Source organism: Trachymyrmex cornetzi, unplaced genomic scaffold (genome assembly GCF_001594075.2).
Source record: "Trachymyrmex cornetzi isolate Tcor2-1 unplaced genomic scaffold, Tcor1.1 scaffold490, whole genome shotgun sequence".
In the NCBI taxonomy this organism is placed as follows: domain Eukaryota; kingdom Metazoa; phylum Arthropoda; class Insecta; order Hymenoptera; family Formicidae; genus Trachymyrmex; species Trachymyrmex cornetzi.
In genome coordinates, this window is record NW_017299729.1 from 96,116 (window position 1) to 121,992 (window position 25,877).

The 25,877-nt window shown below is 38.9% G+C and overlaps 2 protein-coding genes across 4 annotated transcripts; both read left to right on the forward strand.

The window, feature by feature from the left end:
• The first annotated feature begins 6 nt into the window (after nucleotides 1–6).
• fid (class I SAM-dependent methyltransferase fire dancer) lies at nucleotides 7–11,313 on the forward strand. 2 transcript variants are annotated; one of them, XM_018514208.1, is made up of 7 exons: nucleotides 7–94; nucleotides 3,419–3,657; nucleotides 3,871–3,974; nucleotides 4,178–4,369; nucleotides 4,495–4,640; nucleotides 4,786–4,912; nucleotides 5,217–11,313. In XM_018514208.1, the coding sequence occupies exons 2-7, from the start codon at nucleotides 3,489–3,491 to the stop codon at nucleotides 8,628–8,630; spliced, it is 4,152 nt and encodes a 1,383-aa protein (XP_018369710.1). In that variant the 5' UTR covers nucleotides 7–94; nucleotides 3,419–3,488; the 3' UTR covers nucleotides 8,631–11,313. The 2 variants fall into 2 exon arrangements, with proteins under 2 accessions (XP_018369710.1, XP_018369709.1); XM_018514207.1 differs by having other exon boundaries at nucleotides 3,441–3,657.
• A 3,165-nt stretch (nucleotides 11,314–14,478) lies between these two features.
• On the forward strand, nucleotides 14,479–25,473 carry LPCAT (lysophosphatidylcholine acyltransferase). 2 transcript variants are annotated; one of them, XM_018514216.1, is made up of 12 exons: nucleotides 14,479–14,550; nucleotides 14,646–14,858; nucleotides 18,153–18,298; nucleotides 19,771–19,988; nucleotides 22,206–22,318; nucleotides 22,855–23,009; nucleotides 23,096–23,233; nucleotides 23,315–23,440; nucleotides 23,513–23,657; nucleotides 24,133–24,231; nucleotides 24,320–24,464; nucleotides 25,067–25,473. In XM_018514216.1, exons 2-12 carry the CDS (start codon nucleotides 14,733–14,735, stop codon nucleotides 25,150–25,152), a joined length of 1,497 nt encoding a protein of 498 aa, XP_018369718.1. In that variant the 5' UTR covers nucleotides 14,479–14,550; nucleotides 14,646–14,732; the 3' UTR covers nucleotides 25,153–25,473. The 2 variants fall into 2 exon arrangements, with proteins under 2 accessions (XP_018369718.1, XP_018369719.1); XM_018514217.1 differs by lacking the exon at nucleotides 19,771–19,988 and adding an exon at nucleotides 20,957–21,171.
• Nucleotides 25,474–25,877: the final 404 nt, after the last annotated feature.

Below are 25,877 nucleotides of genomic sequence, written 5' to 3' on the forward strand. Positions count from 1 at the left end.
CCGCCGACGCTGCCACCGCGCTGCTGCACCCTCTTGCCGTCACAGCAGCGTATCTCACTGCGAGCATGAAGATTCCGCCTCTCTCATGACCCAGGTGAGTCTTTGAAGAAATATCATCTTTGACTGTAGAATCGTTTAGATACGCGTAGTGTCAATCCACGTCCTCATCGTCGATGTGCCCGCGAAGTGATGGTCTCGCGCGATTAGCGATATGGCGGCCGTTGCCGGCCCGAACGAATTTGCGTAGGCAGTCGCTCGCGAAGAAATTGATTTTGCCTATTCACGAGGATTCGCGATCATTCTGCGTGATAAGATTGATGCGGTCTTATCAGTATCAAGCATAAAGTGGTAATGGTCGATAACTTGCGCTTGATGTTGGTTGCTCCAATCGCGATGGATTCTGATTCATTTTCATTTGAGTCCTCCAAACTTTAGATTCCTTAGGTATTCGAGATCCTCGAATTCGCTTGATTTGTATATTAACGATCTTCAAATCGGCAAGGTAACTCGAAATGATTCTCAGTCATTGACGTAGAGGCAACTCGCATGAATGAATAATGGCGCCACATCGAATCGTTTTGAACGGTGACGCGTTTGGTGCTGTATTACAAACGGAGTTGCTAGTCCACGGCTGTTCGCATCGATTACACACAATCGCGAAATTCCATATCCAATTATTTTTCTTATCTTAGCGAATCTCATAGAATTTCTGAAACAGACGATTGTTGACGTAAAATTTTGACATAAAATTACGAAAAAATGACATGAAACACTCGAAGATTCGATAACAATCTTCATTCAATTATTAGCTTCAATTAGTACATGTGATTAAACTCCGGATAGATTTGTTTAAGATTTGTTACACAGAATAACGTAGTTTAAATGCGTGAATTATATAATTTTTATTATATAATTTGTTGTATTATTTGCACGCAACACGCATTTTTGACGAATTTTCATGTAACTATCTTGCTCTCACAATTAATTCTGCCGCTGGTTTATCTGACATTACGAAACATAATGTCTTCTTTACTCTCCCTCACCATTGTGTTCTCATTGAAATAACTCTGATCTAATCTCATTATACACGTATTAGATACGTGAGATAACGATGCTGCGCCTCACACGCTCAATTAGCACATAACTGGAATTGAAACTAAAAGAAGATGAATACGCATAGATGACGTGGTGATTCCAAGTGTCACTGTACAAATCGGTAGAGGCACTCTCTATTTATCATATTTCGTATGTAGGGCGGCGCAGATAAATCGATACGCGGCACTTTCATTCATGGCTGCCTCTCTCACGGTTGGCACATTGCCGTTGCTCTACGTACCACCCACGCCGTCGAGACCAACACATTTACGACCCAGCCGTTACGTAGTGTATAGTCTAACGGTGGTGGCACAGTGGTTCTCCGTCTCAAGGGGTGGCGAATGTTCGTCGTGTGCAATCTCACGTTGCGGAAATCTCGATGTTCGTGATATTAAACGTACGTCGACTGATAGATTGTTTTACCCAAATTAAACATCTAGGCAGCAAAAATCTGTAATTTGGAAAAAAGGAGATTGATGGCGATCGAAATGGTTCTCGTTTCTTTTTTTAAGTTAAAAGCAGTGGAAAATCTAATTAAATAAATCTGCTATCCACGCTCGATGCGATCGGCCCTTAGTCCTTGAACGGACAGGCGACGTTTCGTGACGTAAGCAATCGCGTGGGATGCATTTCACATTCTATTTATAAGTCGTTGTCATTAGTAGCATGTGGACGTTTCTCTCTCTCTCTCTCTCTCTCTCTCTCTCTCTCTCTCTCTCTCTCTCTCCCCCCCCCCCCCTACTTCCCCCCCCTTTCTTTCTTTTCTCGGGCACCGGCGCATAATAGCCTGACAATACTTTAATCGTTGAAATTGAATGGAAAATGAGAAGCAATATAGATTACATTTTCACGTAACTTCTCTGTTTGAAGGATTTTATGTTCTCTGAAGTCCAAAAGTGCAAACAGAGACGTTCTAACGTTGATGCCGGCTCGAAAATCAAAGACCTCGAGGAAGCCGATGCTTCCGGGTCTCTCTTGGGAATGAGCTCCCAAGAAATAGAATTCTTTATGAGTTAATAATTGCATCTCGTGCATCACCACTGCACCGCCGTATTCTTCGGAAGTGAGCAACAGCGCGCACGTCGATATTACGTCGACGTATACGTCCGCCCGTCCATCCATCCATCCATCCATCCGTTCGCTCGACCGTTCGTTTGCGTTGAGTGACGACGGTTGACATTAGTCGTCGCACACGAGGCATCCGGTGGCATCCTTAAATTAGTTAAACTAGTGCATCGAGAGAGACTAACCCAGTTATACGAAAGGGGGATATCGAATAAATTCACCGCGCAGCCGCGTATCGGAAGCTTGCGAACTTCGACGCACACATGTTACCCGGCCCTTTCGTCGCTCGCTTGCACGCGACAGAGCAGAGACGATGGGAACCGCGACGTGCAAGGGAGGGAGTCGCAGGAGAATGGAGGCGGGGAAGGGTGCGCTGCTCTTTGAAGTCGGTCCACCTGCCTCCGACGGCGTTCGCCACAGAACACAATGCGGGGGTGGCGGTGGCGCGTGTGGAGAGCAGCCCTTGCACCAGGCGGATTTTCCGCTCGGTAACACTTGCCAAAGGATCTATTTAAAGGATCGGTTCGGTCGTCTGTCTTCGGTCGCGACTTTTGACTTCCGAGCCCTCTTTGAAACGCCGCAGATCGGTATTCCAGTGTTCTTGGTCATCGAATTCGCCTCACGAAGACTACGTGTCGTTCTAATTTTCAAACGTGTTCTCCATGGAAAGGAACGTCGTCGATCTTATGATGTTCCTGGATGTCTGCCAGCTCTATCTGCACACCAGAAAGAAATCCCGGAATCTCTGCACGCTCTGGGCGATCGTGACATTCATCCGCACGGAGGACACCGGCGGCTTTTTACGATGGTGTCGAGTATATACGGTACCACGTTTGCGGTATCGCTCGGATCGCACCAAGAAAACGGACAATGCAGAGAAGTTGAGAGCCGACAAGCTGATACTCAGATTGCTGCAAGAGCTATTCTATTGCGGATGCTTGCCGCCCTGCGAGATAGGTCTATGAGTAAAGACGCGACGTGCTTGTTCACGTATTACTGTGTCAAGTAAACGTGCGTAAGGCAACGCAAAAGTCCCACGCTCTATTCTGGCAATTCTGCCGCAGCAGGATGCAGTCCTAAAAATCAACAAAATATAACTTGTTGACCTTTTGATCCGCAGTTTGTAGTTGAAGAATAAATCTTTAGCGTAAATACCTTGGTATTCTGTCAGATTTCTGCCATCCAGTTAAATGTTTTTCTTTATCTCTGAGTGCCTTCAATCTTGGGATCTGAATCACTTTTCGATTTTTCGATTTAGAGAGACAAATATTTCTGTGCAGCATCGTAAGCGCACATGTGGACGAGGATAAATCACTTTAGCGAGAGGGATGTCTGAGAGCGACGGAGAGCATGCAGCTCGCTCGGTGGCCTTAGAGCAAGCCTACGTCCACGAAGTATACGAGCAATGCGCCGAGAAGACTACGCAAAGTAAACACTGGCCACGAGTATATCAATTTCTTCAAGAACTCGAACCGGGTGCCCTCGTCTGTGACATCGGTCAGTCAAAAGTATACTTTACAAAAAATGTTTCTTTTTTTCTTTTCAAACAGCTTTCATTGACTGTGTTGCAAACGTTTATCAATACATAATTTTGATCAAGTATTCATAGTGGGTTACATAATTAATAGCGTTTGCGTTCCGCATGCTTTAATTTTACAACATTATACTATCTCTTCGTCCGTGTAACATCATTATATCTACATCATCTAGGTTGTGGCAACGGAAAATATCTCAGCGTAAATCACAGTGTCTTCAAAATAGGGGTGGACAGATGCAAACGTTTCACGGACATCGCGCGCGAGAAGGAAAACGAGGTGCGTGTTTACATCAATTATATATCAAGTAGAGGTTCTTATTTTTAAACTAATTCTGTATTTTATCAATTCTATATTCTATATATTATTCTATATTTTTCTACACTTTGTAGAAATGACTATTAAACTAATATCGAATTAATACATGCGAATAATTTACTGTTAAATATTTTACTCACGGAAACTTGTTTGTGTACGGTAAGGTTCTAATCTGCGATAATTTGGCTCTACCATTCCGAGAAGAAAGCTTCGATGCAGTGCTGTCGATCGCCGTGGTGCATCATTTTGCTACCACGGAGAGGAGGGTACATGCGTTGAAAGAGTTGGCGCGAGTCCTTAGAATTGGGGGTCGACTCGTTATATCCGTCTGGGCTATGGAACAAAAGCATAGAAAAGTAAATAAAGATCTCTCCTCTCTTAATAAATTTTTTAATTAATCTCTTTTAATTTCTTCTTTTAATAATATCGATATCTCAAATGTCTGGATTACGAATTATATCATTGTTATATATATTGGCAGTTTGAATCGCAAGATGTTTTAATACCATGGCCCAAATCGCATTGCATGAGCACAGCGTCAGAGGGGACGAAGCATTCGGGTGTATCAGACAGTAACGAGAAGCGAGATGATGATGCTGCGCAGAAAAATCAGTCATCCTCCAAGAGGTGAGTTTTTGATGAATTATCTCACTGATGCGATGTTGAGATCGATCATAACATGTTAGTTTAATTCTGTCATAACATAATTTCTGTATTTCCTGTAAATATCGTATCGTATGTAGGTCATAGCTGTCATGGTTTCTTGTTCCAGAAATAGCCAACGAAAATGTAAAAGCAAGAGTTATTGGATCGATCCGATATTCAGCTTGTCACCATCCACCAGTAGCCTCTCTAGCCCGAATGAGACCTGTTATAGTTGTTTCCGGCGAGCGTTACAGGTAACTAGATAAGTGAGTGAATAAGAAAGGGAGAGAAAGAGAATGATTATCTGCACACAAATACGATATTTTAAAACTTGAGCAACTGAAAAGTCACACTGAAAACTTTTTATAATATTTAGAGATGTTCTCTATTATTGTTATCTCGTTTCACAATATTAGTTATCATAAAGATCATATATTTAGTTGAATGTCAATTAAATTTTTCCTATTTAATCGTTATTTTGAAACTGTATTTATGATGTGTTATTTAATTACCCTATTATTATTCATGATATTAGCAAGATTGTATGATTATTTTCAGAAATTAGCAAGAAGCAGACGCGGAGGTGACGGTCGTACATGGTTTCCTGGAAGTTGGCAGAGCAGTACCAAGAGCAGGCGGCATTATGATCCCGAGGACACAACCGATGTGGACGAGCTGCCAATCGAGCTACGCCGCGTAGAGACCACACATACGCTAACGATGACGAACAAGCATTCCACGGATACGCTAAGTATCAAATCCAAAAGCTTGGGTGATATCTTAGAAATTGAGAGACTCGATTTGGTGCGTTCACGGTCCAGCATCCCGGGTTTCTCTTCGACGTCCGAATTGATCTTGGATGAGCGATCGGTATCGTCATCGTCGAGCGGCTCAAAGCCGCGGCTGGTGAAGCAGAAGTCATACGTAGAGGAGATTGGTTTGGAGAATCCCGAAGACACTGCCATTGAAAACTTGATAAAGGACCTCCCAGACTTCTCCTGCCAGTCGTTACGCAAGCGTAATATACCGTTAAAGCAGAGCTCGATGAACGAGGAATTGATGTCGGCGGAACGGCTGGAGGAGAAGGAACGAGTGCGACGAAATATCATGAAACAAGCGTCGCTGAACGAGGAGCTCATCTGCAAGTGGCGAACATTCGAGGCGCTCAAAGATTCGATCAGCCCGGTGAGCGCCAGTCGGCGCTTCCAACTGTTAAAGAACGGACTCACTAGTAAACTCAAGCGTTCTACAACGAACATCGAGAAGGTCTCCAGCATGTCTATCAAGAATGGTTTCGTTCGTATGCTGCAGGGATGGAAATCCTGTGAGAACGAATCGGCGTCCGCCGCGACGGCAGAAGCGACGAAGCTGAAGCCAACGGACAATAAAGTACAACCGGTAACAATAGTGAAACGTAGCATCGAGGGTGTCGAACGTCGTCTCTCACGCGAAGACGGCTCGGACTCGTCCAAGGACAGCAGTTTGCAGAGCGACACCAGCGTAGATTCCGAAGACAGCTTCGCATCTGTGATTTACGTGCCGAAGCAGGACGTCACGGCACCGCCGGCGTCGTCCTCGGTCAATGAGGTTCCTTCCGCACCGCGACCGGCGGCATTACAGCTCAGCACGACGTCGGCACCACCGTCGCCGCGTGTCAAGCAGCCATTGGACGGCGGTCAATCATCTAGATTCAAAATGATCAGCGTGTCACCATTGCTGAAACAGCAATCGATTATTACGAATACAAATGCAAATACGAATACGAATCTTGGCGATGCGATGAAATCTAGTGTGCCGACCGTTGTAGCCAAGGAAACGTTCGATAATACTTTACAGGCACCGGCGTCAGGAGGACTCCGTCTTATATCGGAACCGGACGAAGAGTCGGACACTACGTCTTTGATACATGCCTTTAACGATGTCACTAAGGTAGTCAGTCGCGAGCCAGTCGTGAGCGAAGACGACAGTCGAAAGGCCAGACTGAATCAGATCAAGGAGTTACTGATAGCGAAGCCGGGCTTTGCGACACGCACCAGACCGTCGTTTCCATTGGTGAGACGTGCCTCTACGGCGGCTTCGGGTCGTCTAGAGACAGTCACGAGAATCTTACCACGTCTGTTATCTCTAGAGTTGTTCAATCCGGAGACTGATGACTTGGATAGTGATTCCAGTGGCGTCTCGTCACCGGAGTCAGTTGGCTCAGTGATCAGCGTCACATCGGATGAGCGGTACATCGCGAGGAAGGAGGCTGAAGAAAAGAAAAACAACGTACAGACAGATGAGAGTCTTTCCAAATCGAATGGAGACGATATATCAAAGAGGACGAGGGAAACGGAAAGTAGTATACGTGACGATGAGTCGTTGAGTATGATAACAACAGCGTCATTCGAGGATTCGAATACATCTTTGGATCCTCCGCACGACGACTCGTCTGCGGATTTCGAAGACGATACGTTCCTTGCAAAAACCGAGATAATGCGCGACATTTCTCAAGATAATTTAGAGACTGACACGATTTGTTCCACGTCGCGTATTTTTTTGGAAAACGAAAAATCCATCTCCTCGCAGTCTATGAAGCTTTTGAAGGCCGCTGCCAACGTGGCGAGTTCACTGGAGGACGCTGTGGAGAAGGCAATTCAACACAATGCCCAAGTAGAACAATTCTCGCAAGTTGCACAACGGCGAAATAACGACAGTATTTGGTCGCAATCGAGTGTGCGAACGCGAACGTATTTGGAGGATTATAAATCCACTTCAGAAGATTTGGGCGATTACGCTGACGAATCAAGCAGCGATCTTATACGAGATATTAGTCGGTACTGCCAGAACTCGTCGTTCGATTTTCTCGAGGTCTGCCAGACGTCGAGAACTACGTCGTCATCGTCGTCGTCGGATGTCGCGAAAAATAATTTGAATGCGGAATCGGATACTACGGCCTGTTGGGACGAATGCAATCAAGTACCTAAGGAGACTTCGTGGACTGTAAACGAAGTGTACGACGGAGGTGGATACAAGTTCGCTAATGTGGTCCAATCTAAACTGACACCCAAATCCTCTAGATCTCTCTGTAACGATGCCATTTTCGAATCCGAATTTGACCGTAAATTTCCATGCAACTCCAAGTACGAAGTCGAGCTCGAAACCGAACCCAAAACTACATTCATATCTAAATGCGACGAAACGTTTAGAGTTAATCATGAATCTGAAGAGAAATTAAAAACTGAAATCGATCTTGTATCCAGATCCAACCTCGAATCCAATAGTAATCTTATGAGTGATACAAAAAAATCGTTTATCAATGCTGAAAGCACGCTCAATCTCCAATCCGGAGCAAGACTTAAATCCAACATTAATCAGGAGCGTTATCGTTCCGCCAACACTTCGTCGTTGTTGCGCAGCAACTCGGACGACACGTTGGACTTTGTGATGGTGTCGAAAACGGGTGAAGAGGAGTTCGAAGAGGATGCGAAGGCGGTCGGGAAATGGCGTTCCTCTCACGGTAGGTTATCGATGGACTCGAGCGACGTAGGTGACTCTATGATAGAGAATACAGGAATGAGCCTGAGCGACGGCAGCCAAACGGCATCGACAGCGAGACTGTTTACCGGCAGCACGGTGTCATTGGTATCAAATCCAAATGTGGAGAACACCCGTCGGTGCTCGGTGGAGCGACGAAGATTGCAAGAACGCGGCCATTCGTTGGACGAGATGTCGAGCGAGACGAAAAAACGAGAGGGCTGTCTAGTCACCGCGAGTACTAACACCCTAAGTAATGCCTCGTCCCAGGAATCGTTACCCTCCGATCGCGGCGGCGGTTCCATTACCTATCACCAATATTATCACGTCTTTCGGGAAGGCGAACTGGATCAGCTGATCAACAAGTACGTCGAGAACCTGCATATCATTTCATCGTATTATGACCATGCCAGCTGGTGCGTCGTTGCGGAGAAAGTGCAGGTCTGGACTATATGACTTCGGATACGGATCATCGTGTGAAGGACCAGCGACTGCCGCGACTCGTTCTCGGCCGTTTTCGCCAAGTTGTACCGGGTGTCTCGATAGGAGATGTCAGCCAGAAGGGATCAACTAGGTTCAACTTTATGAAAATTCGCATCTGCTTAGTTTCACTTTTCAGTCGAAAATAGTTCCCGGTTTACTAATTCAAGAAAATGAATCGCAAATCTAAGAAACTAGGAATATATAATTCCTAAACCCTTTAATTTTTAATGTTTAACACGGTTCGCACTATATTTAGAATTTGGATTACGAAACGACGTGTTGGAAAGAACTCTTACTTTCGAGATAAAAATACTGATCCCTTTTTTGGGGGCACACAGTATACTCCGGTGGATGGATTAAATGTGGTTAAATACGAGAAATCTCGGCTCGAGTGCGAGGCTTACGACTCTAAATACGTAGATCTAAGAGTCCAAGGATCTCAAAATTCAGGGGTCCAAGAATCCAAGGATTTAAAGGCTCAAGGATTTCATAATAATCCAAGTTAACGAGTTTAATCACGAGTTGACTTTCTAACGATCCGTTCTCAAAAATTCTGCGACGACCTATATCGCTATTGAAATATCGCTTTATGCTCGTTGAACATTCCTTTCACGTTTATCTCATCATAAGATTTCTCTGTCCGTTATGTCACTGAAGTGATGTGTGATGCAAGAATATAACTTAAAGACAAAAGAGATTAATGACATAAACGATAAAAAGTAATGACATAAACGATTCAACGCAAATGAATTGACACGTCATGAAATATCCAACAACAAAATGAAGAACATTAAAAAAAATACTTATAAATATTTCTTTCGATTGGTTTCTATTAATTGTTGCAATAATTTGTTTTCCATGTTTACAACTCGTTTGATTTTTGCTTCACTTCAGGGACGTTCAGGACTGTTCATTTCATTTATCTCGCATATCTCGGAACAACGATTGCAGAAAGCATGATTCTTCGAGAACACACCAAAGTAAAAGAGGGCGGAAAATATTTGCTCGAAGGGTATTGATTTTCTCGAAGAGTGATGCGATCTGAATGTACATGCGTTAAGCATAAAAGTTCAGAAAAATTCAGAAACAGCAATTGGCTCCGGCTATGGAGCGTATTTTCTAGCTTCTCGAGGAACCGACAATATCCGAACGCTTGAACGTAGATATACCTCAATAATACGAACGTTCCACTTCCAGAAATGTATACATGCATACTAAACATGCATACGTTTACACACGTGTTTGCGTACATACACGTACTAGCATATTCCTTATTTGTAGAAAATTCTGGCGCAACGAGAATTTGCATCGGCAAATGAAACTGTCATTATCGAAATCGGCAACAAAATTAGATCAGTGAGAGACAATGATAATATTTCGAATTTTGGTAATTTAAACAGAAAATATTTATAAATAAGATTGCAATAATCGGGCATAAGCAAGTAAGGGATATTCTAATACACATATCTATATCTACATCATACATACATACATACATACACAAACATACATACATACGTACGTACATACGTGATACATATATATTAGGATATAAGGATTCAAAGATCCAATGATCTAAAGATTGAATGCTTATATCCTTGGATTCTTCGCCCTAAGTTCTTCGATTCCCCAGACCGTTCAGCTTTTACGTTAAGAATATTTTTATTATCAATCTTCTTCGTTCCGTGAGTGCTCACCTCTTTGAAAATTCTCAGTTTTCCCACGATCGTACTTAACAATTCTCAAATCGCTGAACATTTTAATCCGTGTAGTCTTTAGAGCCTTTTAAGTAATCCTTTTATCCTGAAACACACGGAAGATATTCCTAGCGCGTTGTTATATTTGACAATTTTTAAATTCATACAATAAGACATTCGGCGATTGAAGATCCAAGGATCCAAGCATCCGTTTACGTTACCGTATACTCACACGTCGCATAGAGCAGGGCATAAATGTAATCTAAGCTTCGTTATTTTTATGATCTCAATTATCGTAGTCGAGAACGAAGTTTTTATCACGACCCTTTAACCGGTGAACCGGTCGCGGTTCTTTTGCGCCAAAAACAGATTCCTGCAATGAAATTGCTGATAAATTTCACGATATATCATAGGATAAATTGTATTGTATCTCGAGAGTGATACTCGCAACGGATCGCTGAAGTTAACGCAATATTAAATTAAGGACTTTTTAAGGACAGAGCGCGCGCGCGCGGGAGAAAAATTTGTCCTCTACCTATAGTTTTCGGCGCATAATATACGGTAGAACATACTAAAGAAAATAAAAAAGAAAGAGAATAATGTGATGAATAAGAGCGAGCTTGGGATTACTGGTTAAAGGGTGATTTGACCGAAAGCAACAAGCTGCTATTCCGTTTCCGGAGAATCGTTTGGTTAGCCAGACGCATTTAACAGGTAGTCAACGATGTTCTTTTCTAATTTATGGGATGATTTTCATTCGTACCCGTTTCGAAGAAGGAAATGCGTATCAGAAGCGTGCATGTGTGTATGTATGCGTGAGAGAAAGATAGAGCGCTCGAGAGAAAGGGTAGACCAAAGATGCAATCTCGAGAAAGAGAGAGAAACCGGTGTAAATATGTAAAATAAAGTGTTCCTGACGTAAACGCACAGAAGATCGTCAGAAGGCATAGTTCCAACAAGCGGCAATTTCGCACGAGAGTTCTCTGTCGGCCGTCCCGTTCCTCTTATCCTTCCTCATCATCGCATCGTATAGATTCTCGGGATACTATGGGATAAATTGGAAGAAAAAGTCTTTTTAATAAAGCCGTGTTCGGATATCTACTATCTACAATATATATAAAGCCTACGGCACATGATGCATTTTTTCCTGCTAGATTGCTTGCAATTTCTAGTAATTTACTAAAATCCAATAGGGAAAAATGCATCGTGTATCATATAAACTCAATATGAGATATGTATCTATAAAGGTTTACGAGGTTGGAAAAGTTACTTTATAAATTATTTTTTAATTTACCGTGTTTATTTATTGCAGAAATTAAGTACAAAAACATTGGACTTTATCAGTACTAGCAGTAGTATCTGGAATCTGGATCCCTTCCAACAAGAGACACACATGACAGGTGTGACACAATGCATCATTATATCCTTGTTTGCCAATGTTAAACAAAAATGAGATGACCATTGTGTTGTATTGAGTCGCTTGTTGAAAGATGCTTTATAATATCAGAACATGGCTTAAATAAATAATTTATAATAATATGGAATAAATTGGGAGAAAAATCACATTTATGTCCATTTCTGCCAATGTAGATTAACTTTAATCTGGATTAATTTATTCTTTATCCTGTTCTAATATTCGTAAAATTAGAAAAAAAGTTAAGTCAAGATGACAGTTAACATATTGGTAAAAACGGATATTAATAGTGAAACGACAACAACCGTCATGTACTTAACACTAAATACATATTAACAGTAAATTAGGCACAAGATCCCGTTTGATGATGATATTGACATTTAAATGTCAATATTCAAGAATTATTTTAATTTGATGTCTGGACGCTGGTAAGTGTTTTACAGTTATTTATACAAAACTGTAAATTAAATTTTATCTCAGTTTAATGTTTTATTTTTTCTATTTTTACCTAATTTCGAGAATTAGAATAAAATAATTAAGTCTTTTTTTTCTGCTTCTTGAAATTAGAAAAAGATAAAAAACCAGTTAAACTGAGATAAAATTATATTACTTTACATTAGTAGAATATATGTAGATATTAACCTTGGGACAACTTTCGAAACTCGGTTTAACGTAATCAGCGATTATATATACATATAATTCAACTGGCAGAATCGTTTATTACAAGAATTCTACCTGCATATTCATTGTTTCAAATCCAATCTTCCTTTCCGTGTACAAACGACAAAAGGTTAACTATTGTATTCACATTAGCAAGATTACAAGTATCGCTTGACCTGCTAATCGCTGCAAGTTGATCGGGACTCGGGAGTTTAGTCGAGGTTATGATCCCTTACCAATTTACTTTAATCAACATCCCTCGCGTAACTACAGTCAATCAATTAGGAGTGAGTTTCTTAATGCTATTGATTGATAAAATTACTTTCCAAAGTCCTCTTTGTTACCTTCGTGAAATAGTTGAACGATCCCGAGATTCGCGCAGATTCCTTCTTGCTCACGAAATAACGGTCGCGATCGTGATTGGTCAGCACTGTCAGCAGATTGGCGGTTCTCGAGAAATGCACGATAACGGATTTTCAATTTTCATACCGCGCGCGGTGCTTGTCGGTACTCCGTCAGTAACGACCGGTAATGAGGGAAGCGTGGTAAGCGGTATGTATGTACTTGCATGAGATAGAACAGGTAAGTAGAATCTACCCGCGGAAAGGTAAGATCGATACTTGGATCGAAGTCAAAGACGCGACATCGCGAAACCGTTCAAAATTTTCGGCAATAAAGGTGACTTCACTTTTAATTCACTCTAATTAACGGCGATTAATTCAACTGGCAAAATCCATTTAAGTGGATCGAATCTTGGATTTCTATAATTCGTCATTCTTAACCCGCTCAATTTTTTTACATATACATATATATTATTTCAAGAACGAAAGATTCATATATATAATCCTAGCCATCGTTAAGATAAGGCATCTCTCGTTAATCACCGATTAAATTTGATTGAATCATCGCTAAAAATCGCCGAGATAATCCGGAAGGCTTCGATCTTTAATTGGAAATTCCAATTAATCTATACATCTCTGCGGTACTTAATTTATACCAACGTGAATAGGATATATTTATCTTTTCGTTATTTGACGCAAAAAGAAAGATTAATTCAGGAATAATGAATTACAATTTCTGATTTATTGTGAATAATTAATTCTACCAATGTAGATTAACTGTAAAATTTTGGTTTAACTTATATTTTTTATTTTATTTTAGGTCTAATTAAGAACCAGAAAAAAATCAAGAATAAGTTCAAAAAGAGATTAATTGATAAAATCCGAGATTAATAAAAAAGTAAGTTAAACCGAGATTAAAGTTAATCTACATTAATAAAAGTGAATATACAATATAATAGAAATTGCGATTCGTCGTTCCTGAATTAATCTTTTTTTCATAGATTAATCTACATTGGCAAAAAAAAAATAGACAATAAAAATTTTGCTACGAGCAACTTAATCGATTGTATCAATTTGAATTTGATCGAAGTCGTCCTCTATCGCACAATAGTAATCAATATAACTAATTGGAAATCACTCCGTGAAGGAGCTTCGGGGAAAAAATCATAAAGTTTTCCGAAAAACGAACGATTTTAATCGTGAGCACAGGGGTATATATGTTTTACAATAAAATTAAGACTATCGCGTATTCGACGGATAAAATTAACAATCTCTCTCACGCGCCTCGTGGAAAATTCTCCAGATAAATATAAACACACGGCGCGGCGTCCGATTACAAGATAAAACTTGGAAAATGTAAAACAGATGGAGCGATAGCTGAGGAATTCAAATTGTTTATCGAGACGTTCGAGAAGGGGGAGGGGAGGGAGGCAGCTCGGTGAGCCCATCATCGCGTTCGATCACGTTTTCCAACGAACGAATGTGAAAGGAAGACGGGTGCCGTGTTAGTTTTTCGAGGTATGAGGTCCCCGCGATGAATCCTTGATTCCTTGCGCAGTATCTGGCAGTATCGGGCAAGCGCTAACCGGGTCGACCGCATCGCACATCGCACGGCGCCGACAGCGGACGGTTGCGGCGGCGCTCACTCGCTACGCTCGCCTGCCGCGTAATCGGCGGGAGGAGGCGCCGAGCCCGAGCGCTCGAGGTGGCGCGTGTCCGGGTAGCGCAGTCTACCGTTGACCGTTAACCCTTTCGGACGCGGAGGGGTGGATACCTGCGTGGTACGTGCGGCAGTGCTTCGCGATATTCCTCCCGTTATTCGATCACATTTCGATCGTGTTGCTCTCACTTGCTCACTCTCTGCTCTTCTTCTCAGCCAAGGAGAAAAGTCTGTCGAGGGACATTAGTGCGTATCTATCCATCTCTCCGGGAGTCTCGGAGGTTTATCTTCCGTTTCTCCACGATGAACGGAAACGCGAGGAACGAGCGGCCAACCGCGGACGACATCGATGCCGCCTCCCTCAGCGCCGATATTCTCAACCCCTTCGTGCACCGACTCGAGCTCGGCTCGACTTACGAGAAGCTCAAGGTCAGTATCTCTCGAAAAACGGCTTCTTTCCCCGGGATCGATGCTCGTGCAGTCGCGTTTTAGGGGATGCCGCCACCACCGCCGCCGACGCCGCCACCACCGCCGGCGAGAAATGGGTGTGCTTCGATCGCGGTGCCGAGAAAGTGCGCGTGAGTGTTGAAATTGCTTCGCAGGTTACATGGAATTCGCAGGCTCTCGTTCGTACGGGATTGACGGAGCTGATATGAGAGGCGACGGTAATGAACGTTTACAAAATAAGTCTGACATTATGCGAGTCGCATGGTGCAACTTATGAAATAATAATTCTTTGAAAAAAAGTCATTGAGAAACCTGTATTTTTCTCTAGTTATTTAAATTTATCAGTGTAGTCTAATTTTAATCTCTGTTCAACTAATTCTCATATTTTTCTCCAACTCTGAGAATCAGAAAAAGATGAAGAGTAAGTTGAATCGAGATTAAACATTGGTAGAAATCGGCAATAATAGCACATTTTAGGGGCTTTCCAATTAGTGAGACAAATCAACACAAACATCATTCTGTCTTAACATTCAAAAAGGAACAAAGATAGAAAAATGTATATCGACTTGTGTCACCGAATAGAAAGCACTTTATTGGTGTAGTATTGGTCTAGTTATCTCTAAAGCTGAACCAGGGTATTACTAATAAATTGCTACTAGGGCGAGTTGTAATAATAAGTGTAACGGCACGCATAATCTGAACGTAATAAATACAACAATACATAATAATTATCATCGTTATATAAGATCACTTTACGATTTCAGACTGTGGCGAAATAAAAATGCAGGAGTAATATAACGCGAAAGAAAACATTCGCGGCCGAAGAGAGATATTGCGAGACACACACACACAGGCCGGTTTTTCCTCAAGTTGGTCGCGGCGCGACTTTCACGGCGCAGCGGGAATCGGCCAGGTCGTGCCAATTTTGCGTCTATCACATTCGACGTTCTGTCGTTTTTCCAAACAAAGGGATTTACAGCCATTTTCTGTCATGGTCCATCAGGCGTATACGCTTCGCATGTATTATTTCCGCCCCACTTTCCTCGGCACGTTGTCGCGCCGTTGGGTTTCCAACGAAACGCAATATGAATGTTAGTCACGTGCGTTAACCATGAACAAGGTCATCACGAGCGATCGGCACGTTCACTCGATTTAGATGCTTCGATGCCTAATAATGTAAGAAGGCTTGGCATAATATACTATGATATTTTTGTTTGATTGTCGAACGTGCATCATGATTCCTCAAGACCTTCCTGTTTACTCTGGCACATTGAAACGTGTCAATTTGGACATTTACAAAACACTTGTTTTACATATACATATTTCGATCTGTTTACAAATGTCTTTAATTCAAAGGACCAAAGATTTAAACTTGCATTTATCAGCTGGATTATTTACAATTAAGAAACAGGAAACGATTCTCGTACTCGTTAAACTCGTTTCTTCGTGCTCCAGTTTAGGCTTTGTTGCGAAAAACGAGGTCGCGGAGGTTTTTTATCTACATATTTTGCCAACCATTAAAATTGCAGCTACGCTTTTCTAGCCGTTAACACGATACGAATAGCGGCTCCTTCGTGAACCGATGCTTTCTCTTGTTAAAACACCAGTGAGGTCTTGAACGCGTAGAAAGCCCCGCATTCTATAGATGTGATGAAGTGAATGAAGAACGGCAACATCGTTCTAACGGGATTCAAACTGGAATATCATTTTGAGAAATCGAGAAAATCGATAAAAATGTATTGCATTCTTTTATCATATCACCTTCGCTCTCTTTTTACTCTCTCTTTTTACTCTAGATACATTTCACATAAACAAGCAAATGTTTCGAATAATTACAGGTTGTACACATTAATGTTGCGTGATAATGGTCGCCAAGATAATCACATCCAGAAAATGCAGCTCGAAAGTGCTTTGCTCTGATTAGATTAGACTTTTAAATCTTCAGGATTAAAAAATAAAATTTTTTATTCTTCTAAATTTTTAAATAGTACCAATAAACGTTGTTTATTGAGCTGCTTTTTCTGAACGCAACCAGTGTTACACGTTAATGTGCAATTATCTAACGCGTCTATGAGATAGCGCAATGGCCCTTAGAATTTACAGTTATATCCGTGACAACTTTCTACGCAAAAATTAGCACACGATGCATAGAAGGCTTCTTCGTTACTATTTATATGGCGTTATTAGTCAGAATAACTCGAATCGAATGTCCTTATTCTTCATTAAAAATTTTGCTTCTTATTTTGATATCTATATACGAATTCAGTTTTTTTTTCTCTAATCACTGACCCAATTTTTTCTTTGTTTATAAGAGAATTATGTTATAGCAATCGCATTTGATCAGAATCAAGAATAATATTTATTTCACAACATATAAATTTGATAGACACATTAGTAGAGGCCACTCGACTTACTTTTGTATATCACACATACGGCACATCAGTCTAGAGTTCTCTTCAACAAGATAAAGTGAGATGGGACGAAATATAGCTAAAGGCTGATGTTCGCCTAACGGAACAGCGAAACGTAACGAACGGTACTTAACTCGCATCCTATCTTTTTTTGCTCTTTATTCGTTCTTTCTCTTTCTTTTCACGAGATGGTATACCGAAGCCTTCTGGTGGACACATCGCAACCTTGACCGCGTGAGACAGACGATAAGTTAGTCTGAGAGCCAATTACCTGTATGACCCATTTTTTTAACCTATGATAACTACAAGGACATTTAGTTGCTTTAATGAATTTTTAATATGTAGTGTCTGAAATGAACTTCCTTAACGTATATTTTAAATGTTAATACTTACATTTAGAATACGTGAAATATATTTAATTATTAAAATTTAAAATATGTTTAGTATGTTGAACATTTATCAACATAACCAGAGCAAAGATCTCCGCATTTATGAATAAAATATCAAACTTTTTAATTTCACGTTTGTGTGATAAATAATCAGAATATATAATGTTAAATTCAAAGTTGGCTTGTAATATTTTCTCTTAAAGAATTATTAAAAAATGACTTTATAAACAAATTGAATTTGTTTTAATTTAATAATCTTAATTGAAATATATTAAACTTTTTTTAGGATTCTCTCAGAATACATTTTTAATAAATTTGATGTTTGTAATGAACATATAGATTTGCAGATATATGAACTTTTGTAATATTTGAAGCAAGTAATTAATGTTTAAATACATTACATATTTTTTGGGTGTAAATATAGGAATTTAATCGATTTTCAAGAAAATTGACACGGTAATATTTTGATGTTTCAGACGATATTCTTAACGATCGCCCTTTTGCCGGTCAGGCTAGCTGCAATCACGACTTTAATGATCCTAGCATGGCTATTGGCCTGCCTTGGACTGCATGGATTGTCCGAGGAGGATCTTCGGCGAGCTCCTCTCAAAGGATGGAGACGGTATGTTTGAAGGAAACTAAGCGGTAGGATAATTGCGGCGAGAAAGAACGATTCTCTTCCGTACTCTTTCATTCCTAATTTCGAGTCCTATCTCTATATCATATACTATTCATGTTAACACTAGCTATACCTCTCGGGGTTGCTTTTTTAATCTCTGTGCTGGTATCTCGCTTTATTAACAGATTAAATCGACCTCATTTAGATTTTCGAATGTATTAATCGTTCTCAAAGATCCTCAAATCTAGAACTAGACTTGCCGTATTTCTAAAATTATTACGTTTAAAAAATATTTATATATTTATATATTATATATTATTATATTTGTTTATATGTTATAATATTTATATATTATTTAATATTTAATATTTATATAATATTTATATATTATTTATTAATACTTACAATTATACAAGTACTGTGAATTAAAGTATTTATACAAACAACGGTAATTATACTACAGTGAACCCGGTAAATCTGAATTAAACGCATGATTTAGAGGTCGTATCTCAAGGCAATGCAATCGGTGGGTTTCGGCTGTCCATGATAAAGAGAGAGAAAGGGAGCGAATACGTATTAAAAATGCATATCCTTCCGTATGAGACAAGGTTTCCGCCTTATGATATCCTTGTCTGCAATTTTATTATTAAAACTTCTTGTTATTGAAACGTTTCTCCGTTCTCTTGTAATTAACCAGAGACTTGAATACCTTACGGATAATTCACCGTGCATTTCCTGAATTTATAACTCGAGTATCGATTAATTTCAAGTATCTTAAATTAATAATTGTCGAAGTGTCAGTATTATGTAATAAAAGTTATTCTCTATATCGATTAAATATCTACGAACAAAGTGATTATTTGATAATGAAGTTGCTTGTATTTATATTTTTTTTTCATAATTTAGTCATGCGTTACTGTCAAGGTCTTGCGACAAGAAAGGTCTATAAGACGACCTTGTACTATAATGAAAGCTTGACGGAATCAGAGAGCAGGAAGAAATATTTCTAGAACAGTTTTAACTGAAATTGCATACAGTGGTTTTACAAGTTGTTAAATTATTCATGAGGCGGATTTGTTTGAGTTTGTTATGTGATTAGTCACTATTATAGTGTGACTGTCGAACCAGCTTTCATTTTAATTGAAACATAAATAAATTATGCTGCATTATTAATTAATTTGCATATAGAGTAAACGTATTTTAGAGGCGTTTTCTGAGATCTAAGTATAATATATATTTTTAAATATTTTTTGAGAGAATTTCTGAAACGTGTCTAGATTTAAGGATCTCCATATGAGCTGAAAATGCAAATCGATTTATTGAAATCGAGTCTCTGACAGACTTCTAACTAAAACTAATTTTCAAGAAACACTTATTTCCCGCTAATCATTTTAGTCCCCCTTACAAGAGTAGAAATAAAGAATCGCATCGGACGATGGTGCATGCGCATTGCAAATTAAACCACTTAAAAACAGAGACATGCGCGTCGTGATCTGCTGGATGATGCGGGCGTTATTTCTCTGCGGTGGATTTCATCACCTGAAGGTCAAGGGGCGGAAGGCGGAGACTAAGGATGCACCGGTGCTGGCTCTCGCCCCGCATTCCAGCTTCTTCGATGCGCTTCCGGTCGTGTACCTTGGCGGGCCGAGCATCGTTGCCAAAGGGGAAAGTAGTCGTCTCCCTTTCTTTGGAAGTAGGTCGCATTGTCGTCTATTGGTGAATTAAACTGATTGATAAGAGAGAAGTCATGCTATGTTTTTTTTTTAAATATGAAGGCCGAAATTTTAAATTGAAGTAAATTATAGTTTATCATATCATTGTGAAACTGCGAGAGAAAACTGCTGATTTTAAGGTCGAAGTGCAGTATGACCTCTAAATGAAAATTTTTAACTAGATTCGCAACTTCTCTTCTTGTGAGAACGAAAGATCTCCGCTTGATACTATAAAACCGCAATATTCTAATTATTTATTTTATTACATAACATTCATATGTACATATATGGTGGATGGGATTTATTTTTCAGCTACTAATTATGTATGGTTTTAACAATTATCGCTAACACGGCTTTTATACAGGGTGTTTTATTTTATTTGCCACATAACTTAAAAATTGCGATTAAACTTAAAAAAGCACTTAAAAATTTTACTAAATTAATCGAATAACACCATTATATCTGTTAACTCTGATGCATTACTGAGCATGGCTCTATTTATAAATTTACATTGTGCATAATGTTATTTAAAAGCTGTAGGTCAAACTACATAACTAGTAGAAACTAACAATAACATCGGTACGCATATTATATTAGTGAGACAAAAAGGGAGGAATGTTCGTGTATATATATAAAATTTAAATTCTGGAGAATCGCACTAACGATTATCGAAACTTGGATTACTAATCGAACGCTTTCACCGTCTTTTTGTCCCTTTTCTTTCCGTCGCTCGATGGCGTAGAAAGTTCATCGGACATACTCGCTCGTAAACGTTTCCTTCTTTCGTAGCACGATTTGAGTTATACTCTTGGCTCTTGCGATATCCCATGTTCTTTTCGTGGTGATACTGTCAAGTCGTGAATACGTTTTTGTCGGTATTACGATATTTAAATACTTGGAGATCCAATATTGGAGTGATTCCATGTATCTTGTCGGTTGAAACCCGCAGAAAATTAGTGCCATGGATATGTTTCGTGGGCCGACTCACTTACCAGGCCGGCGGAATGAAAATCGTAGTCCGAGGGAAACAGGCTTCCAGAACGGAAGCTCCGATTCTGGTCCTCGCGCCGCACTCGACCTTTATCGACGGCGGCATCGTTTACGTCACCGGATTTCCCTCAATCATCGTCAGGCGAGAATCGGGATTAAATCCGTTTATAGGAAGTAGGTGATACATTCTTGTTTCTTTTAATTTTTTCTCTATACCTTCTACGAATTTCTAATGTTAATATAATACTTTATTATTTTATTTGAAATATATTCAAGAAATTACTTCTTATGACATTGAATACTTGTACGTGATTAGACTTGAGCCAAGTAAAATGATGATGTCAAGGTCAAGGTATACTGAAGTTATTGGAGGTCATCGAGATGTGTGTCATACGTGAGATCTTTTAAAATAAAAATTTAAGTCACAAACATCATTGGCATTGTTTACAAACACAGGACTGTGTTCAGAAACTGTTTCACCCGTACTTAGGTATCATTTTATCCTTATTTAACATTCGGTGATCAACAAGAATAAAATGATATACCCCGCGATTTATTGAACACACTCCGGAAGTGACCATAACAATGGTCTCAAAATTGCTCAAAAAGATAATTATGTTATGTCTAATGTAATACGTACGGTATATAGTGTATTATTATTGTTTTACTGTCAGATAGCAATGTTAATTAAACATGCTCAATAATTGTCATTATTTTATGAAGGTCGAATATTAACGATCTTTTACCAAAAAAATTAATTATTGATATCCTATTTGAAGTAATAGAATTATGTTTTATATTTTATATTGATTACTGAATCCCATTCACCATTGTATGAGGAATGATTTTGAAGTAGATAATATACTTGTAAGAATTCAGTTACCTAACACTCTGATTGTAGTTCAATGAAACAATGATCCCTTTGCATATGCAAACTTGCAAAATAATCGGTCTGTCTTTTGCAAGAATGTTGTAATGAGTTTCCGGTTTTAGATAATTGTTGACTGATGGATTTTGAACAATTGATCATGACAGAAGTCGTTCACAAGACTTTTATAAACGTGTTACTTGCTTCAAAATAAGTTCTTGTGCAACGAGTCAAAGATTGGCTCATCAATCCAAATAAAGTCAAGCGAGATCCAAGTTATAATTATCAGTTAGTATTTGTAAAATCGATTATACTTTTCATTATTTTTTAATGTATATAGAACTTATCAACTATACACAGCCAGTCTACGTGTGGAGGGAAGATCCAAATTCTCGGCAGAATACTATCAAGGAGATCATTGAGAGAACTACTTCCAAGGAGGATTGGCCACAAGTAAGCAGAATATATTAAACTATTAGTAGAGTTTATAGCATATATACAGAACGTGTATGAAATGAGAGAGAAAGAGAGAGAGAGAGAGAAACTTCATAAATATATACGTAAAATATTTATAAATAGAATTAACGCACACACCACGGCATGTTCTAATCTGGCTTGATATTTACTGATGTATATTATGATTTCTTAAGATCTCTTGATTTAGCGTATATATTACGGCAGTTGATTTAAAGATATTCCGAATATTTTCTTTGATTTAATACAATTCAAAAAATAAATTTTAAATAGGATCTGTGCGCTCGTGTGACATTTTGTTTCACTTTAGATTCATCTCCCATTGATATACAATTAAGAGTCATTCGTATACGGAACTTGTACAGTTCAAAGAACTGAGTTCATAAAATTCGTGGAAGGTAGTAGCCTTTTATGATGTTTTCGATAATTCATGGATGCGAGATGCACGCAAGCTTGCAATCAAGACGTAAATCGCTACCTTCGCGTCTGCTGGTGCAATTGACTATTCTCCACAGGTTATGATATTTCCTGAAGGGACTTGTACAAACCGGTCATGCTTGATTACGTTCAAATCGGGCGCCTTTTATCCCGGTGTACCGGTGCAACCAGTGTGCATCAGATATCCTAACAAATTGGACACGGTAACGTGGACGTGGGAAGGTCCTGGCGCGTAAGTATGGAGAGTCGTCTTCCTCTTTTTTTTTTATTATTTATTTGTTGTAATATGCTTTATCTGTTGCTTTACATCCGTTGCAGATTGAAATTATTATGGTTGACGTTAACACAGTTAAATAGTAGCTGCGAGATCGAGTTTCTTCCTGTATATAATCCAAGCGAAGCAGAGAAACTAGATCCTAAACTGTATGCAAACAATGTACGACGTCTTATGGCAGAGTGAGTTTTTCATGTACAACGGATTAGGATGCCTAAAAATATATATAGATCTCTGGAAAGATTATAATTATTATTTTACAGGGCATTAAAAATTCCCGTTTCGGATTACACGTACGATGATTGCCGGATTATTAGAAAGGCTCATCAGCTACATCTTCCGCATGCGTCAAATATCGTAAAGAGCCATAAACTTCGGTATAAATTAGGGTAGGTGTCGCATCATAGTATAAACATTACAAGTAATTGATTACAATTTACATAATTTTGATTAATTTATAGTTTAGTGGCATCAAAAACTGAAGAAGAACTCGTCCAGAAGAAGACGTATAATTTTGGTGACGTAAATTTACAAGAATTTGCGCAGATCCTTAGATTGGATGACAAGGATCCAACCACTCAACAACTGTTTCGCATTCACGATAAGGTGCTTATATAATATAAAATTTAAATAATGTATGTAATATATGTATATGAATTAATTTAACAAAAAAAATTTTAAATTAGAATTTAAATGCTCATATGTATTATAAAATTATGACAAAATCAAGGCTTTATTCGAGCTTAAAAATATTTAATTTAACTTAAAATAGTTTACATAAGTATCATAATGCTAAATAAGAATCTCAACGAAAATCTACCAAAAAATATATATTCTTCACAAACGTTTCGGCTTATAAAGCCTTCCTCAGTGTAAATTGCAATAATAAAATGTGTAATTAACAAACTTTTAACAAAGTGGTTGAACTTCAGTGGTCAGATGTCAATATATAATGGACAGATTGTCAAATGTTAATTTAAAAAAAAATAAACAACACAGCCAGAGATAAGAAGATTAACTTCAGTCACCGATAGTCCGCAATATGTTCCAAAAAAGAATTTATATGTATATCATTTTATAGTTCGGGAAAGGAAAGATCGATCTTGAAGAGTATATCTTCACCGTGTTGGCGACGGCAAACGCGTCTTCGGAACGAGACAAAGTCGAGATTGCATTTGACGTAAGTGCAGACTGTTTAAGAAGTTTACTATGTACCTGTATATGGTATACGTAAACTTTTATTTTTACACGATCGAATTGTGTTATAGATATGCGGCTCGAAAACAGCAACGTGTTTGACCCAATCGGAACTCAAGAAAGCCTTGAGGTTATCGATACGTATGCAGTCCGAGGAATCCGACAGGATCTTTCAACACGCCAGAATTAACGAGGATGCTTGCACAGTGAGCTTTGGTAAACACTTTTGATCACGAGATTTATTTCCTCCCTACGATTAAGACCTACTTCTGTTTTTTCATCGCAGTCATATCGAATATCAAAAGAAAGAATTATACATGTATTTATTAATATGTTAGAACAAAAAAATGTTTTAGTACGAGCGTTTTTTTGTAAATTTCTTGGGAACGCGTTATCAATTTATTGGGTGCGATCCATTTCACGCTGCAAATGCTTTGAAGCATTCTTTGATTGGTCAATTCGTAAAATTCTTTCTTCTTGTTATCAACTCATTGCGCGTTATCAACTAACATTCTATGATCTTGTTTTATGAATTTGACTAGTGGCATAAATGAAAAAAAAATTATTTATTTCCAATGTGCAGTGTAAGAAAAAAGGGTCTTATAGGGCCTGTCCTTTTTAACTGAATTTCTTGCATTATTCATTTATTTTCTTTTTCTTTTTAACGCGAAAGAAAAAAAAAGAAAGAGATAAATGGTACAAAAAAGTTCAACTAAAAAGAACACAGTTATAAACCGATATAATTACTGTGAGAAAACGGTCGTCTTAATATACTGTGAGTTACAAATCTTTTCTTTAAGTCTATTTATTTTTTGCAGACGATGTTCTGACACAACTGTCGAATCGAACGGAATATGCACATTTATTCGCCGCAAATAACGAAAACTCGAAGAAGACCATTTGAAAGTGTCTTTTAGAGCCTGATAGTTCTTCTAGAGAACATCGAGGCAAACCTTTCCTTAGTCCCATCTGCTCCACTTCTGTATGAGAAACGTATCCAAGGTGCTTCAAGGATTATAAAGCAAAACTATTTTGTCATCTACGGAAGCTGCAGTTGAATGTAAGCGGCAATTTAGACAGCTAGCCCGTGTTTTTCCTATAATCTCATAAATTAGAAAAAGTCGAGAATTTAGCGACTTAGAATTTTAGGAAACTAAAATTCTAAGATTTGAGGATTCTAAATGATCTTAGATTTGATAATCCGTGAGTAATTTAGTTACGAAGGTCCTAGAATCTCCGCGGATATGAAAATCCAAAGATACGCGACTTATCCTAGATTCCGAGAATTTAAAGACTCGAGGATTCCACGATCTAGAGGTCGAAGACTCTATATAGATACCGAGACTTGAAGATTGAAAGATCCTGTGATCGAAAGTTTGGAAAATGGAAAGCCTAAGGATCTGAAGAAACAATAACCGTCTTAGTAATTGTACATTCGAAGATAAATTAAAATATAGAGGTTCGCGAGGATCCTGAAAGGCTTATTTCCAATTAAAGATCTACGAGTGTCAAATTACGGAAAAGGAAACCGATGCTTGCACTTTTTGATGTACAGTACACATTATATAGCATACAGTTAAGTAATCCGGTCATTAAGCTTCTTACTAGCTCAAATGAAGTATCCATGAC

Excerpts from the sequence above, each read along its gene's own strand:
- fid (XM_018514208.1), top strand. The coding sequence starts at position 3,489 with ATGTCTGAGAGCGACGGAGAGCATGCAGCTCGCTCGGTGGCCTTAGAG. Across the intron at positions 3,975-4,177 it reads CGCGCGAGAAGGAAAACGAG|GTTCTAATCTGCGATAATTT; the intron begins GTGCGTGTTTAC and ends GTGTACGGTAAG. Across the intron at positions 4,913-5,216 it reads GTTTCCGGCGAGCGTTACAG|AAATTAGCAAGAAGCAGACG; the intron begins GTAACTAGATAA and ends GATTATTTTCAG.
- LPCAT (XM_018514216.1), top strand. The coding sequence starts at position 14,733 with ATGAACGGAAACGCGAGGAACGAGCGGCCAACCGCGGACGACATCGAT. Across the intron at positions 19,989-22,205 it reads TCGTCTCCCTTTCTTTGGAA|AACTTATCAACTATACACAG; the intron begins GTAGGTCGCATT and ends TAATGTATATAG. Across the intron at positions 24,232-24,319 it reads AAGTCGAGATTGCATTTGAC|ATATGCGGCTCGAAAACAGC; the intron begins GTAAGTGCAGAC and ends ATTGTGTTATAG.